Raw genomic sequence first — 18,090 nt, forward strand, 5'->3', positions numbered from 1 at the left:
TAAGTAAGCCTTCTACCCTTAACAAAGCTGAGTCATTATCTTACCCTATTCTTTGGTATACATTGTATTCTCTACTTTTTGTATATGTCTTAACCACTTACTGCATAAAAATATTGTGAAAAAAGTTAAGTATTTTGTACTGTACTGCCCATGAGACTAGCACAGTAGCATGTAATAATTGCTGGCTAAATTAAATGTATATTTGAAACTTTTCTTGTATCTGTTGGTCCAATAAAAGTATACCCAGATGACATTAAGATTAAGAAGCTAAAAATGGTCAGTAATTTTAAAGCATCACTTTGTTCTTAAATGGCATCATGATACCAGCATGAAGACTGGGGATAGGAAAAGAGCTGAATGGTACAGTGCTTGTGCAACATGTGTAAGGGCCTGGGTTTGATCCTAAGAACCACATGAAAAACCAAACAAAACAAGGTTCCTATCTCTAAAAAGCCAAAGTTTAATTGGAATCTATTGTTTACTGGAAAGAACTGAATGGATACATTCTTTGTTTTCGGAGTGCTTACATCGTATACTGTTTGGGCACATGGTCCCACGCTAGAACTTTGGTTTGTTCTTGAACTCAAGATGTCTGCCTTCCTCTATTTCTGAATGGGATATTTTCAGGTACTTGTAAAAATTGACTCAATTCTAACATGTCAAGGCAGCTTAGATTTTGCAAATCTTTTATTGAACATCTAATTTGGGACCAAGGAAAGAGATTGAACAATAAAAGAAAATGTGACTCTACTTTGAGACTCTCAATCTAGAGGATTAAAAAATCATGTGTAAAATCAAATCAAAGACAATAATTTAATTACTATAACTGCAATGGGAACAGAGTGGAGAGAGCATCAAAAGGGCAGGTAATTTCAGCAAGAGCGATACTTGGTCTGAAGTGCAATTTTAGATTACGGTTTTTCAGAGTTGAGTTTCTTAGCCTTTAGAAGGGAACATCTAGTTCCAGAAAGCTAAGTAAGTATCTATAGGAATATATTTTCCCTCTTTGTCAGCTTAAAAACAAAGCAAAGCAGAAGAGTGGAAATAAATTTACTGGATTTATAATAAGTATCTTAGGCATCCATGATGGCACATTATTGTAATCCAGCTACTTCAGATGATGAGGTAAAAGGATCATGAGTTGGAGACCAGACTGTACTCAAAAATAAACAAACAATAAGTCTGATAATCAAGCACAAATATCCTGGGAAGTATATATTTCAAACAAAACTACTTTTATTATGATGTCTGACTCAACATTTATATGCTTCATTTATCCTTACAGCTACTCTTATGCTCTCAAAAAAAAAAAAAAAAATCAATGCAAGAAGCCAATCCCCAATCAGATGTGTCATTTCACTCACCTTCCTGTGATTCCACCTGTGTGGTGGGCATTACGGTTGCGGTTGGGGTAGTAGTTGGGTTTGTGACAGTTGCAGGTGTAACCATTGGGCGGATACTTGCCCTGGGTGTTGACTTATTCCCAGCCATTGCTGCTGCTGTCACTTTACTTGGAGTAGAAACAACAGGAGTTGGCTTGATATTGGCTGTTGGTGGGTCTGATGTGCTGGCACTTAATGGGGAAAAAAAATACAAGAATGTCACAAAACTCAGGTATAAGATCCCTTATAAAATACACACACACACACACACACACACACTATATTCTGTAAGTCAAGGCACAAACTTTTTACAATGAGTGTTCAGTAGGTATTACCTTAACACAGTTCAAATCTTACTATTCTTCTGAACACTGTTTTGAATAAACTCGATAGGTTTAAAATTAGTAGTTTAAAGATTCAATATTGCTTTCTATTTGTCAGCCATAAAATCTGATAACATTCAGTAAAAAGGTTTTGAATTTAAGTTTAAAAGTTATAGAGACTATTTCACAGTAGTATAAGCTGCCAATAAACAACAACAAAACACCCAAATGTTGAGTTACTGACTCTAAGTCTCAACCCAGTTCTTTCCTGGGTAAATGTCTATTACCATGTGTGTGCCTGGTGTCCAGAGGCTAGATGTGTTGGAGCCCCTGGAACTAGAGTTCTGGGTGGTTGTGAGATGATATGCAAGTCTGGGCCCTCTCAAAGAGCAGCCAGTGCTCTACACTGCTGAGCCATCCATCTCTCCAGCCCCAGCCTAGACTTTTATGCTTTTCATGAGACATCACAGGCAGAAGCAGACTAAGCCGCAAGGTGATTCTGGTCACTGCAGCTCTACACTCAGGAATGAAAATAATGAAAACAAGAGTTGACAAGAACATGACAACTGCTTCTGCACTTGGAAGCCAGACCACAGAAGAAGTAAGACTCACATTCCTCTTTCACCGGAAGCTGGAGTAGTTTTCAGTGTGATCTGTCTCTGCTGTTCTGGAGGCTGTAAGAAAAAAAGAATTGACATCTGTGCTTCCTGTACCCTCAAGTTCACCGAACAAAGATACCAGACTCACTATAATCAACTGATTGTATACAGTGCTTTTAGTCCAGATTCCCTCTAACAAAGACTCCTGAATAACCAGTACTTCCAAATAAAATTTTAAGAAGTGGCTTGTCATGCATGCTGAACTAGCTGGTCACCTTATTAGTGGGTTCCTGAGGTTCATCTCTCTGCTCAAGGTGTCTCTCTTGATGCTCTCTGAGCTCTCTTTCTAAGCGACTAATCCGACCTTCATACTGGGACTTAAGAGCAGTCATTCGGACATCCAGTTCATCCTTCTGTTGATCTAAAGCTCCATTCCTTTGTTTAAGCTCTTCATTTTCTTTAGTTAACTGATCTTTTACACCTAAAATAAGCACATAATTATAATTATCAGAAACATTACGCATTTACACTGCGTGTAGTTAGTATTAGAATCTGTATTATACTATGTATTAATTTTGATAAGACTTATTTCAATGAGCAAACTTCTAAACATATCCATGTTTATTATTAATATAGACTTATTTCATAATAATTAGGTAAATTATCCTAAAACATCAAAAAATGTAGATTAATATAAATTAACTTTAGCAAGTTTACTTATATATATATTATTAGAAATTATAAAGTATTCACATCACAGTCTATAGTATACATAAAAAAACAGATAGTGAAGCCACGTGTAGTGGAGGACACCTTTAATCCCAGCATGAGGGAGGCAGACGCAGGCATATCCCTATGTGTTTGAGGCCGGCCTGGTCTATAGAGCAAGTTCTAGAACAGCTCTTACACAAAGGCTGTTACACAAAGAAACCCTGTCTCAAGACCTAAAAAGATCAGTAAGTTTTTTATGAAGTTGCTGTGAAATAATCTTAGAAACTGTCTTGGGAAAAAAAAAAGAGCAGTACTCCAAGCTAATTACTGCTTCATATACACAATACACATATCATATACACAATAAACATATCGTTTGAAAATTAAATTTCTGCTGCTGGAAAGATGGTTCAGTTAAGAGCACTGGCCGTTCTTGTAGGAAAGCTATGTTTGTTCCCAACACCCACTGGTAGCTTACAACCAAACTCCAGTACCAGTATATCTAACACCTCCTTTGGCCTCTGTGGGTACCAGACACATAGGCAGTACACACGTGCATGCACACAAGCAAACAACTATACATATAAATTAAAAACTTAGTCTTAAAAAGTTAAGTAAATCTAATAAATTTACAAATTTACAATATTGGCTTCTCTTTTACATTTAATCTTACGCCTGTCCTGAATGGGTTTAGTGTGCAAATCAAATCGTAGCATATACATGAAATTACCAGCTAAGTGTGCAATTTTTGATTTTGCTGCTACAATTGCCTTCCTTGTCTTTTCATCCTTTTCAGTTATTTGCTGTCGGAGCTGCTCCTCCTGTGTAGTTCTATCCTGAAGGTCCTGACGAAGGCGCGACAGTTCAGATTGAAGTTGCACTGTTTGTTCCTGGAGATTTCTTGCTTCTGTTTCTTTTTCAGATAATGTCTTTTCAAGGAAAAAGAAATATCATGTAACACAATCACATCAGTACATACGAGGTATGTACCTTATAAAGTACCAGGACACTTCTAAAGGTCCCACATGGGAAGGAGCAGGGGTGTTTAAGCATATTATTAAGGCGTACGGAGGAGAGAATTAGGAACACTGGCCTTCCACTGCCTCCACAATCATACCTTCTGCAGATTCTCTACTTGACCCTCGAGTGACTTTGTCTTTGTTTCGGATTGGCAGAGGTTATCTTTGAGCTCCTGCATTTCCTGGATGGAGATGTGCTGCTCCTGATGGTCTCCAGAGGACTGAGTGGAAGTCTCCATGGCCTAAGATGATGAGTAGTAAGAAAGCATTGTCACTTAGTGATTCTGTTGCTATAAGTTTAAAGAGACAATCCCAACTGTACAAGATAACTTATAAGAGCACTCAAAGGTGAGTTTCTACAGAGCAATTTTAATGTTCAAAACGAGAAAATTTGTTATGGTCCTCCATAGGTAGATGTTAGAGACGATGCACTGTAGACAGACTTCTGGTACCCAACATAGCCCCCTGATGATGAGTCAAATGGAAAAGAGCGACACAGACACAAGAGCATGGGCAAATGATGCACCTTCTTTGGAAACTTATCTTCCACATCAAGAAAAGCACACTAAAGTGCTAACAAATAGAAAAAAGAATTAAAACATTTTAAACAACTTTGTTTAAAATAGTATAAAATCGTATTAGTTGTAAAAACTATCACTTTGTTCATTCATAACTTAACAATGAGCTACTAAAATGGTTAATTTTGGACTGTTGACTTGATTATGATACTAAACACCTAAGACTTTGATGTGTACACCTTTGGGTGAACCTGTAAGGGTTTTTTTTTTTTTTTTCCCAGAAAGAATTAACTGTAGGGGGGAAAGACACAGCCTGTTCTATGGTTGCCACTCTGGATTAAATAGAAAAGGAAAAAGGAGGAAAGCCATGTGAGCTGGAACTCACTCCCCCTTCTCTGCTTCATGCAGCAGGCAGCACTTTCCAGTCATAGTCATGCCTCCTAGCAGTGGTGGACTGTATTCCCTAGATATGACACTACGGGGTAACAAGAACGAGAAAAGGTAACTACCACGGTTCTGAAATCAGTTTTGCAAAGAAGTAGTACTAGAAATATGAAAAATAAGGCTGGATATGGTAGTGCATGCTTTTAATACCAGCACTTGGGAGGCAGCAGCAGGTGGATCTCTGGGAGTTAGAAGCCAGCCTGGTCTATAAAGAGTTACAGGAGCTACATGGAAGAGATTCTGTCAACAAACAAAACAAAACAACAAAAATCACTCAGCACCTATAATTTTGTTTGTTCTCACTTTATAATGATCGCTATATTATGTAACTAATCTTTCGGCCAGGTGTGGTAGTGAACACCTGGAACCCCGATACTCAAGGAGCAGTGACAGGAGGCTCAGTAGTTCTAGGCTAGTTTGGGATACAAAGTGAGAAGGTAAATAATAAATGTAGCACTGTAAGTTTCTCTGAGATTAGACTCTAAAACCCAGTAACTGTCAGGGGGAGGGAGGGAATCACATTTACTCAAAATACCTTGTCCTGCTGTGCTTTAAGTTCTTCATACTGAGTCTTGTACCTGCGTCCAATTTTCTTGACTTGAGTGATTGTTTTGACTTTTTCCTGTATATCAATTATTTTGGCATCTAAATCTTTCTGAATATTTTCCTTTTCACTTCGTACTTTGTTTAAATCTTCCTTCAGACTCTGGATTAAGTTTTGGTTGTTAGTCAACGATGCATTTGATCTTTGAAAAAAAAATAGCAGGAAAAGAGAATTCTTAGATGAACTAAATATATAAAATGTTTTGTAAATTTTAAAGGATTTCAACTTAAAAGTTTCTACTATACTGCTTTAATAATAGCTTTCTAATTAAAAACTACCCTCACTTCAAAGATAATTACTTCATGAATTTAGCCCTTTAAGAGACCTTATTTCACAGGTCTAATACCTGTTTTGAAGTTAAGACACTGCACTAAGTAGTCAAGCAACATGATTTCAACGTCATCAAGTGATGCCACTCGGCTTCACTAGAGCTGCGTGACTGAGGACTCTATGGGTCAGATGCTATCCAAGCTTCCTGCAAGGTTGGTCTTAAAGTCTACACAATTTTTGTCACATGTTCTTCTCGATACACATTTGGCAATGCTCTAAGTAGGTGCCCTCCTGTATATGATGTCATGAGCTGAACTTTCTAATAAGAGCAGCAGCTAATACTAACTCTCTATAAGTATACAATCAAGTTTTCTGAATTTTTGTTTTCTTAAAGAAATAGTATCTCTTATATTAAACATGAATATTGATTGGAGTAAAGAAAACATTAAAAATTGAAGTAAACTTGAATTTTCACTAGATCCAGTTGTAGTGGTAGACACCTGTAATTCCGGCCCAGGCTGGGTTATACACGGAAAATGCCTCCATTATATATATTTTAAAACTTGTATTCCTAATACCTTGCAATTTCAGCCTTAAGTCTTCCAACTTCTTCATTTAGCTGCTGAATTCTCTTAGTATGAATTTCCTTTTCAGAAAGAAGCTTTCGATATTCTTCTGTATCTGGATCTTTCTGCTGATTTACCAGATGCTAGAATAACAGACATGCATACTTTGCTTTGTCAGGTTTTACAAACAAAAAGTGCTATAATAAAATGGCAAAATATCTAATTATTTCCATTAACCACATCACATGCAAAGTAATCAAGTACCAAACAGTCAGTTCAAAGCTTTAGTTAGGACAGCAAAATCTAGACAAGACAGAAGGGCAAGAAAACATTGAATGTTATTAACTGTTCATCATTTTTTCAGAGCTATAAATGAATGTCAATGAGTCTTAAATGTTTCTTTTTTCTTTTAACATTTTCATTCTTTTACTGTGTATGCACGCATGTGTGTGTACATGCAATGACACACATGTGGAAGTCAGAAGTCAACTTATAAAAGTTACTTCTCACCATCTGCCACATAGGTTCTGAGGATCAAATTCAGGTCTTTAGGCCTCATAGTAATTAATTCACCACCTCACTGGCCTATCTATAAAAGCTTTTAATATTATATAACTAATTTCACTGAAGTAATATTTATGAAGAAAAACATGTTTTATAGTCTAAACATTCTAAATGTAACTTATCCCACTAACCATGAAAGTCAGGCAAACCTAACAAAAATGATCCTAGGTCTGGTTAGCTCAACTTCCTTTCATGACTTTTCTCATTGTTTGTCTGGTAAGAGCAAAATGAGGAATAGTGCTCTGAAATTATAAAATATTCTTTCTGTATTACTAAATGTTTACTATTCTACACCATATTCTGGGTACCAGAGAAACTGCAGTTACTATTTAATTTTTGTAACCAGATTGATGTTTTAACATTCACATTTTGCAAATGAGGAAAACTGTAGTCCAGAGTGGTTAAGACACAAGCCACATAACAAGGATTTGCAAGGCTGACTTCTCACTGAACGTAATATACTGTATGGTCTGATTCTCAAAGGTCTATTGAACAAGTTTTCTACATGTGCCTCAATAAAATATACATGTATGTTCCAATAAAGTATCTTAGAAATAAAGTTAAAGCTTGGCTACTTAGACTGACAAGAGATTAAATAATGAGCAAAGCATAAGTGAATTTTTAAAGACGTGAGTCCTAATATGCCATGTACTTGTGTGTGTTAGGTTTCTAATAAATACAATTTTCACCAGTATTTTTACTTCTCTAAATTTTCCTGTATTATATAAAATCATTTCTATGACAGTAAATGACTAACTGTACTTACCTGGTTCCGAGCCTTCCAACGCTTGACATCCTCTTCTAGGAGCTTCTTCTCTGCCTGCAGCATACCGCTTTTCTCACTTAGCTCAGCATTGGCTTCTTGTAAAGGCAAAATATCTAACTCCAGTTTCCTCACCTGAAAATAGCTCCAGTTAGTCTTTTTTTTTTTTTTAAAATAACCAATGTTAATTCATTTATATTATAAATAATAATAATAGCTTCTGCTCTTGACTGGGAAGACACAAACCTTCGCTTGCATTTGTTGCAGGTTCTGTTCAAGCCTTTCCTTTTCTTCTCTTAGCATCTTATTGGTCTCCATGACTACATTCATTGTTTCAGTTTTCTTCATCAATTCTTCATGTTGAGCCATTGTTTTTGCAGTTACCTAAAACAGACACACAGGTCAACAACCACATTCAAAGAGCCATCTTTTTCCTACCAGTTCCAATTCTTTCCAAATAACCAAGTACAGAGGATTTCAATTTCAACCTTAACCAAATCTTTAAAAACATGCAGGTTTACTTTTCTAAGACATGCGTTAATTTCAAACCAGTTTAATGAATGTAATAGATTTACAGACAGACTACAACGACACTGCAAACGCTGCCAACAGAGAAGTGCCACGTCCACAGCAGTGACTGCCGTGTAGTGACAAAATGCCTCTGCGCTGGCTTTTGCCTGCTGAAGGATTGGGGTTAGAGCTTCCTGGAGTGAAGCCCCAGGCGGTCCCCTGGCAATCAGTGGTCAAGATAGGTCCTGATGCCATAGGCAAATCTCGTATCTGGAGATGGCCTTGAGAGCGAGCACTCCTGACACCTTGCCTGATCTTTCTCTGTATTTCTCAATTTTCCTGTTCACAGCTGCCCACTTACCAGGAGATCAAAGTACGTCCTTGGCTCGGCTCCACTGTTCAATAAAGCAGTCCTTGAGGAACTGAAGTATGCCCCATGCCACATGAGCCTGGGAAACTTTATTATTTATGAAACAGAAGCGGCTAAAGTTGATATGTTATGAGGGAATCGTCATAGTGAATCAGATTTAGAGAGAAAAGGAGAGTTAGAGAAAATTCCCCTTTATGGAAAGATTAGCTAGATCTCAGAAGCCCTGGAGTCTTTATAGTAAGAAGGAAAGAAAGGAAATTATTGATAACATGAGACTAGTTTTAATATATTGGTATAGGAACTATCATGAGAAAATGAGAAAACTATTAGGAGATATGGAGCAAAGAATAAAAACTATATAGATGAAAAGCTAAACACAGGATCCTGAGAACTAGTCTCCCACGGTAGAAAGTAAATAATGGTGTGAGACAGAATTCTAAAAGACAAAACAAAACTAAAAGTCCTTGCCAACATCTTGAGCACGGAAGGGGGAACACATAGAAAGGAGCACGTAGAAGAAGCTCTATTTTGGTTATGCTTAATCTTGATTTATGTCTGGAACCCTGAGTGGGGTGATGTAATGCACCTGCCAAGTTCTTTGATCTGTTTTGTACAAAAACTGAAGCTTTGCAGAAGTAAAGTTGCAGCAGATTTTCACTACACAGTGTGTCTGTCTGTCATTTCCCTTGCATCGTATCCTGACTATCCTATCCTTCACCCTGGTCTCCCGTGGATAGTGGTCTCCGAGAGGGACGGTCCGTGGCAGTGAAGCACAGGAAAAACACTGCTTTATCTTTCTGCATTTTTCTTGTACTTTGGTATGAGCTCTTAAGTAATGTTATTTAGATTCTCGGCTTTCCCCCTTCTCCTCTGTTGCTCAGAAGTCTCCAATCATTTGGTTATTTTATTCTAGTAGCTTTCAACAATGTGAAGTGTTTTCTTCCACTGCATGCAATCTGCAAAGGTTATTAATTTATGTTTGGACATATTCATGTGTTTGTGTAGGTGCACTTAGAGGAGAGAGGCTGACTTACGTCTTCCTTCACTATTCTCTACTTTATGGTTAGAAACAAGGTCTCTCACTGAACCTGCATCTCATCTAGGCCGGCCGGCCAATGAACTCCAGAATCCATCTGTCTCTGCCTCCACTTTAGCACTTGGGTTCTGATCATGCTTGCATATTACTTTTGACATAATGTGTGTTAACTTCTTGGTTTTTCTTACTATTTCTCAGAGTTGGCTTCCCCTGTGAACATGTTCACAAGCTGAGCTTTCAGTGAATGCTCATTAGCAGAGAAAATAGAGAAGGCTTAGATTAAATAAATCTTAAGAGATAACCCATCTACTCTGTCTTCCCAGGGTTAAACTCCTTGAAACAAAGGACCTAATATTTCCATGGTGGGACAGCAATTAAATCTGAATTGTATTTTCAAGTCAGATGCAATTCTCTTTCTTTCAACTTCTGCTAGAGACTTTAAGTCTTATAAATCTAATTACCCATTTTCCCCTAGTCAATGGTTTCTTCTTAGAAGCCATGTTAACTACTTACATGGGTTTTGTTTTTTATTTCTCCAGGAAAGAGCACAGGCCAGTTAGTTTCTTTCCTTCTACATACGGGGTGCATTAGTAGATCTCCTCATAATGAGCAAACTCAGCAGTAAGGTGCTGGGAGGTATCGTGAGTTAAAAAAGAGAGCTTGCTACTACCAGACATCTGACTGCAACACTTTCTTTCCCATTCTCTGGTTTTTCTTTTTCTTATTTGCTGAAAAAAAATATCCTATAGTAGTTTCAATCTATACTAGAAGGACTCTCAAGGTATTGATAAATAGCAGCTGCAATAGAATAGAAAGTTGGAATTTACACACCATACACTATAGTCTAAAGGCTTTGTGCACATCATCTCAGTCCTTATAGTCGTCGCCTACATGTTACAGATAAGGTGACAAAGTCCAGGGAAGCTGAGCAATGAACAGCACACAGAGCTAATCCTATGGAAGTGGTCAGACAGCAGGCACAGAGCCTCTAACTACCACACACTAGGCATAACGAATGAGTACATGTTAAATGAATTTGCAAGGTTAAGCCGAATGCTGACATTGAATTAAATTTCTGCAACATGGTGGAAATAAAAAAATGAGCTTCTTTCAAGCTTAGTGCATGTACATACCTGCACCTTCTCCCTTTCTGCATTCAAGCTATCCTGAAGTTCTTGCAACTCCCGTTCTAAAAGTTCAACTCTTTGTCGATAGCGCAGACTCTCAACCTGAGCCACCTCAAACTTAGTTTCAGCAATTTCTTTTTCCCGCCGTATAAACCTACAAGAATACAAATATTGAAATTTTAGAATGCTAAATATTTAGCATTGTAAAACTTGGGCAATTATTAAGATGACAAAAAGCATTCACTTTAATAGTTATTTTCATATTTCAAAGATAGATTAGTTTTTAGTTATGAGGCTAGACAGGAGCATTAGAAAAATATTATCCTGGGCCTGCAAAATAGCTCAGAAAGTAAAAGCACTTATGCTAATCTCAGAACTCTGGAACCCTACAAAGGTGGAAGGAGAAGACCAGCTCCGTAAAGTCACTCTATTTCAACATGAATACTGTGTGGCGAGAGCATGCAGACAAACAAAGGTACAATATGACAAAACCAAAATACACTGCTGTTAGGTTATGCACAGTGGCACACATCTGTAATCATTTCCAACCCTTGAGAGGAAGGAGCTGGGGTTAGGGAGACAAAGAATATCTCTTTAAAATGACATGAGACATCTAACTGTCCTTTCTTCTATTTTTTCTTTGCTTTTGGTTTTTCAAGACAGTCTTAGCTGTCCTAGAACTCACTCTGTAGACCAGGCTGGCCCCAAACTCACAGAGATTCCCCTGCCTCTGCCTCCTGAGTACTGGGATTAAAGGAATATACCACCACCGCCCCAGGGACCACTAGGCTACTTGGCCAATTAAGGCAGAATGACTTTTACAATGTTGCATTTATTGTCTTACTGTGGAACCACATTAAGAATGAACTTGACTTACCTAAGAATTTCTAAAATCTGTTCTTGAGATTTTCCTTCTTCATTGAGAGAGACATTCAATGGTGTTTGCACAACCTCCTTCATAGAGGCAACCACCTTATTACTTAATTTTTCGATTTGATCATGAAGTAGTCTGTTTTGTTTCTCTAGATCTTCACAGCGAGACACACTCTTGGAAACTTCATCCTACAAGCCAAGAGTCCATGATTATGGTTTCCCAAGTGTATAGAAAAACAAAAGCCAGAAAACCAAAAATCAACAGAAATTTTCATTTCTCCCAAGCATTCCACTGTAATCTGCAACAGTACCTTCACCACTCTCTCTCGTTCTTCCCAAGATGCTTTACATGCCAACAGCTGTGATTCTGCTTTCTGAGCTGTTTCTTCCAAATGCTGACGGACTGATGCCATTTTTGAAACTTGTTCCTTGGCAGCTTGCAGAGCTTCAACATCAGCAGCATGTAGCATCAATTCCCTCTCATACTTATTCTGCGCTTCCACGGCTATTTTAGCCTGTAATTAACAATCCCCCATCAACACAGATTAAAATCCACCAAGTTAAAACTTTCACACACAATGTATTTTTCTGTGTATGCACACTTGTGAAAGCCAGAGGACTTAGTTGTCCTGCTCTAGAACTCTCCACCTTAGCTCTCCCAGGCGGGGTCTTTCACTGCACCCTGTCTGCTGGTCAGCATCCTTCCACCTCCCGCAGCACTGGGGTTTCATGTGTCTGGCATTTTACATAGAAGCTGGAATCCAAACAGAGGCTGAAGCTCACTGCTCAGAAGCATTAGGAGAACACTCACTTGTTCCTGGCAGTCACGCCTGGCTTGCTGTTCATTACTTAAAGCCGTGCTTGCCCTTTGCAGAGCTTCTTGTACTTCATTCTGAACACTAGACAGTGTCTTCTTCAATTCAGATAACTAAACAAACGAGAGAAAGTCAGAATTAACAACAAACTTGGAAATACTTAAGAAAAATGTCCAACTATCCAATTAAATAAACTGAACACAACTATAATCTGACATACTCTAGTTTTTACTAATCCATATTACTGCTCTGCCTACCAGTATAAAAAATCTGAGGCAGAGCTTCTTAAAAGATAGCACTGATAAGCAACTGTCTAAAATTTTCAAAAGGAAGTTTATCCAGATACACAGAACAGGAATATAAAATTAAAATTGATGGGTATGCATTCAACCAATTTTCTACTGAAATAAGCCAAAGTATAATTTATGCACTAGTAAAGAGAATTCAAACTTTTAGGGAAGAAAGCTACTATAGATCCCAGTGAACTCACTTGCTGCTCCATGCTTTCGATGGCTTTTCTTTTGTCATCCTGAAGCTCTTGCTTCTCCTTCTCTACTTCCATCAACTTTTTCTCCAACTGATTCTGAAACTCTGCTGATTCTTTTAAACGAACTTCAATGTTTTTATGTACTTCCTCAGTCACCTTCATCATATAACCAGTAAGAAACAAAAGGGATTAAAAATCATATGTAATTTTTTTCAACCTAACTGGAACCAAACTAAAGTTATAATTTGTCTTATACTAACAGAACCCATAAAATGCCAATTAGCCAAGCAGATATGCCATATAAATTTAGAAGCATAAGTTCTCTTTCAACCTATTCTTTTTAGTTTTGACATCCAAATCTCTTATTTTCCTGTCCAGCTTCATATACATTTGCCCATATCTACTTGGTCTCTCATTAAAAGATATTGTCCTTACACAGTGATATCCATTGATGCCATTTACAAAAGAACTTTCTAAAATGGTGACCTTATTGTTATAGCCTCCACAGCAATGTAGCCTCAATCTACATTAACCTTTGAAGAAAAATTTCTAACTATGACACATTATGAACCAATGATCCTACCAGGGCTCACAGACATAATTTAACATATTTACCTGAAGACTCTCTGAGCCTGTCAAGCCTCACCTATTTCCTGCCTTTGATTATCTACATGCCTCTCTACTCACAGGTGCCCACCTGACCTGTCATGAGATTACCCACATGCCTCTACTCACAGGTGCCCACCTGTCACCTGTCATGTGAAGCATGTACACGCAGCAGGTAACTCATATTCATTCTCCTCCATGTCTGATCTGTACCTATTCCTTGCTTTCTAAGTTTTGTGGGTTTTTATTATATTAGAACGAAGTACTTTCCAGCAGTAAGAAGAATAATGCCAGTTTAACCCATACCATGCTGCTTTACACATAGTAAGTTCTTAATTTAACACAATATACATACCTGCTTCTCCTTGTTGAGAGAATCCTCCAGACTAGTCACCATTGCCCGATACTGTTCCACATTGCTAGCACTGGTCTTGAGTCTCTCCTTCAAGTCATTGACCTGCTCTTCAGCCTGCCTTAGCTGACTCATAAGATCATCGACATCATCTTTGTCACTCGGCTGACCTGGAAGACATAAAAAGCTCTAATAAAATACATATTTTCAATGAATGCTCTAAGTGGAATTATGGATGGATGGCTACTATCAAGAGTACATGAATTCAGGATTAAGGCTAAAATTATCTCTAAAGTGTGTTTGAATCCGAGTTAAATATCATAATAAAAATTAAGCAAGGCATAGCAGCAAATGCCTGTAATACTAGCACGCAGTAGGTATATCGCTGATTCATGGTCAGCATGATCTGATAGTTAAGTTCTAGGCCACCCAGAGCCAAGACAGCCAGGGTCTAAAAAAGGAAGGAAAAGCTAAAAGTATTCTATTATCTCATTGATTCCAAAAATTCAAATGACTGGTCTCATCACAAAAATTAAAAAATATTTGAGATTATCAAACAAGATCTTAATTTATTCCAATTTTTGTTTTGTCTAAAATACAGACAAGAAAACTGCAGGTTGAAAATAATGCTGTTATAAAAATATCAGTAAGGAGGCAGTGTACCTGTTCTAATGGAAGCTCACCAAATCCAGCTGGATCAGGTCTGAATGAGCATGTGATCAAACTGGTCTCTCTGATTGTGGCTGACAATGGGGGCTGACTGAGAAGCCATTGATAAAGGCACTGGGACTTGATTTTATGGCATGTTCTGGCTTTCTGGGATCCTAGCCTATATGGATGCACAGATTCCTAGGCCTGGATGTAGGGGGGAGGGCCTTGGACTTCCACAGGGCAGGATTCCCTGCCCTCTCTCAAGCAGGGCGGGAGAAGGAGGAGGGGGTGTGGGGGAGTGGGAGGGAATTGTTTGGAGGGAAGCAAGTGTAAATAACTGAATGGAAAAATAAAAAAATTAAAAAAATATCAGTAAGAAGGGATTATTAGATAGTAATATATCTCTTAAGTAAGTACCAGACGTCTGTATCTAAATATGTAGGTATTATACAGCAGCAACCATATTTTCTTACTATTTATCAAACTATAGAGACTGTATGGAAACCAAAGTTTTAAATTTGAAACAGCAGATCTGTGCATGACAGCAGAATCTAATGAAATATTTAATTTGAGGACACTAACGAACACAAATTAGGAATTCTTTGACAGTACCTTATCATAGAGTTAGAAAAATCCATATGCTTGCATGCATGGTTTGCAGTTGGTGGACTACTGGGAGGGATTGAAGATGTGGCCTTGTTAGAGAAGATGTGTCACTGGGGGTGGGATTTGAGAGCTTTCAAAAGCCAACGCCAGGCCCACGGCCCCTCTCTCTAATCACAGATCTGGAGATCAGGATGTAGAACTTTCAGGGACTGACTGTTCTAGCATCAGGACTTTCTGCCTGCCACCAAGATGACAATGAACTAACCCTCTGGAAATGGAAGCATTTCTCTAAATGCTCCCCTTTCTAAGAATTTTCCTTGGTCATGGTGTTTCTTCATGGCAGTTATAACAACCCTAATTAAGACAAGCGCATATTTAAAAAATAAATTTTAAGTATCAATAAACGGTTTTAGTGTTGGAGAGAATTTGTTTTATATATGTAATGTTCTGGGTTTGAGTCACAGAAAAATATACCACTCCATACCCAGAGCCAGCAGCTTCAAAGACTGGAACTCAAAACATATCTTAGCCTGGTGTCAAAGAACTATTTGAATTCTCAAATCTTCCAAATTAATTATAAGCCCCAAACTGAGCTTTTCTACTTGGAAAGCAAAATGTGTTTCTTCAGCCTTCATTAGTGTACACAAAGAGGGGATTTATTTACAAGACAGGGATAAGCTTACAGAAGCTTCCTTCGTCCTTAGTACTACACCAAGCTCCTCTCTTTACCTTTACCAGTTCTCTGTGAGGACTGAGAAGCAAGCTGGACTTCCATATTGCTAAGGTGCTGTTTCAGTGTAGCATTTTCCTTTTGAGCATTTTTTAACAGTTCTTTTGTGTTCAGGTGAAGATTTATCTCTGTATCTAGCTGTCTCTTCGTATCTAACAGTTGAACCTGTAAGAAACAAATGCATTAACAGTATAAAGATGATCTGTAAGTTCCTATGTATCTAGAGGTTAAAAGACATTTCCTAAGGATCCTTAGAACCCCTACTCAGTAGCAAGGGTAGACTCCCTGAAATTCTTTAAAGAAGTCAAAGCCCATGTTACCGTCATGATTTCTAGTGTAAGAAAGAGAATAGCCTAGCTTACTGAAATAGACTCTGCAATATATCACAAGAAAGAAAATGATGAGACTTTGGCAGTCTAATTGAGAACATAGAACTTGAAAGTTTCTGGAGACCAAAACACATCTCCAGTTCATGCTACAGAGTAGCAGAGATAAAGTGTGCAGAGCAAGAGACCCCTGCACCAGAGGGCAATGTCCAGAACACTGGAGATGTGCATGTTTGTGAATTTATCACAAGTCGGTATGAAGAGGGCCTAATACTGAAAGTTAAGAGTAGCCAAATGGGAAAAAAAATATTCATTGCACCACAGAGCTAGTACTTTACAAAAGGCTTGCATTAGTGGTGAGGAATAACTAAATCTAAACCAAGCACCACTCTGGATCTGCGTAATACACCATGAAAAGCAACACTGGGAAGAAACAACTATTTTTAACTTTACTGCCTTTCAGAATAAAGCTCAGGAAAACTCCAAACAAAACTTTCAGTATCTAATTCCTACGGTCAGAAATTCCCAGGACTACTGCTGTCAAAAATGTTTATCATGAGCTAGTGTGGGTCATCAAACAATTACAGCTTATGGCGATTGATAATTCAGATGTCAACCCTCCTGAAAAATTATTCTCAGATGGAGCGACCCTGCCAGGTAGGGCCTCAGGGTCACTGATTCTAAAATCTCTTCTCCTTACGGGAACCTTGAAGTGATATAAAGATTCTAAGAGCTCATTGGTAAAAAGTATATTTCTATGGTGTATGATAAGGTACTGAGCCATTACCATGGTAAAACAAGGTTCCAAGGTTCCAGGAGTTATAGACTGTAATCACATTAGGGAACGGGAGTGGGTAGCATAGTGCTGAGTGACAAACTTTGAGACATAGGTCTATTATCAGCAGACTGGCAAGTGAAGAATTAGCATTTTTTTTCTTAAGGTGCTCTGTATAGCAACCTTGGCTGGACATCTGCGACGATGACCTTGTGCATAGCTGTAAAGTTTTAAACTTATGATCTACTCACAAAAAGCCTTTAGTTTGAACTTGCTGTGAGGTGAAAGTGAGCTAATTGGGTGCTATTAGTCTGAGCAAAAGGAGCAAGCAAGCTTTTAAGTGTCTATAGTCGTTGGGGGACAAATATATCTAGCTATGAAGCATGTCCTAGTATATTTTCTATATCAAAACTATATAGCTAAATCAAGCCATCTTTCTGACTACCCACAGATATATGTACCCATAAGACTGAGATGTAATCATGAGATTACATGTACATATCACATGAAAATGTATCACATCTGTTATCCACAGATATTATACCCGCTATTGTTCAAGCTGTTATTGTTCAAGTTACAGATGAAAACAATACTTTTCAGAGCCAGTGCCCCTGAGCCCCTGCCTAGCAGGGTTCCTCAATCTAAGAATAATTTCTCTGGTGGGCTGACATCTGAATTAACAATTGCTATAAGCTATAATTGCATAATGGCCCACAACAATTCGTTATAAAGGCTCTTGACATCCCTGACAAAATGCTATCGGTTGTCCATCCTAAGTAAGACAGTTAAGATCCTAAAGCTGATGATGCCACTCATTTTAGCTGCAAGACAGAGAAATCAACCTTAAGCTGATCAGGAAACTGTTTACCTGGAGGACAGCTTACACTGTATACCAGATGGTGCTATGTGGGCTGGTGAGAAGGACATTAATGTTCTTTCTTACCCAGTACTAGACATGCTGTAACACTAACCTTTGGCAAGAAGTGCCCATCAGTGCAACAATGGCATGATGGTTATGGAGTAATAAAACTGCTTTTGGATGTTCTACAGGAGAAATTCCGTG

The 18,090-nt window shown here is 38.1% G+C and overlaps 1 protein-coding gene across 1 annotated transcript in view; it reads right to left on the minus strand.

Annotated features, from left to right (window-relative positions):
* The window catches only part of Tpr (translocated promoter region, nuclear basket protein), a 59,427-nt gene that overhangs the window by 17,830 nt on the left and 23,507 nt on the right, over positions 1 to 18,090 (minus strand). Inside the window, exons 22-37 of the mRNA XM_050162926.1 lie at positions 15,926 to 16,091; positions 13,943 to 14,109; positions 12,985 to 13,137; positions 12,491 to 12,607; positions 11,991 to 12,194; positions 11,684 to 11,868; positions 10,813 to 10,960; positions 8,010 to 8,147; positions 7,767 to 7,898; positions 6,449 to 6,579; positions 5,532 to 5,742; positions 4,133 to 4,276; positions 3,746 to 3,944; positions 2,580 to 2,785; positions 2,318 to 2,379; positions 1,365 to 1,573 (exon numbers count right to left, since the gene is read on the minus strand). Of these exons, the coding sequence (XP_050018883.1) occupies positions 1,365 to 1,573; positions 2,318 to 2,379; positions 2,580 to 2,785; positions 3,746 to 3,944; positions 4,133 to 4,276; positions 5,532 to 5,742; positions 6,449 to 6,579; positions 7,767 to 7,898; positions 8,010 to 8,147; positions 10,813 to 10,960; positions 11,684 to 11,868; positions 11,991 to 12,194; positions 12,491 to 12,607; positions 12,985 to 13,137; positions 13,943 to 14,109; positions 15,926 to 16,091 (2,572 nt within the window). The remainder of the gene's footprint in view (positions 1 to 1,364; positions 1,574 to 2,317; positions 2,380 to 2,579; positions 2,786 to 3,745; positions 3,945 to 4,132; positions 4,277 to 5,531; positions 5,743 to 6,448; positions 6,580 to 7,766; positions 7,899 to 8,009; positions 8,148 to 10,812; positions 10,961 to 11,683; positions 11,869 to 11,990; positions 12,195 to 12,490; positions 12,608 to 12,984; positions 13,138 to 13,942; positions 14,110 to 15,925; positions 16,092 to 18,090) is intronic.

The sequence above is a fragment of the Alexandromys fortis genome, unplaced genomic scaffold (genome assembly GCF_014885135.2).
Source record: "Alexandromys fortis isolate MF-2015 unplaced genomic scaffold, M_Fortis_MF-2015_v1.1 scaffold_126, whole genome shotgun sequence".
In the NCBI taxonomy this organism is placed as follows: Eukaryota; Metazoa; Chordata; class Mammalia; order Rodentia; family Cricetidae; genus Alexandromys; species Alexandromys fortis.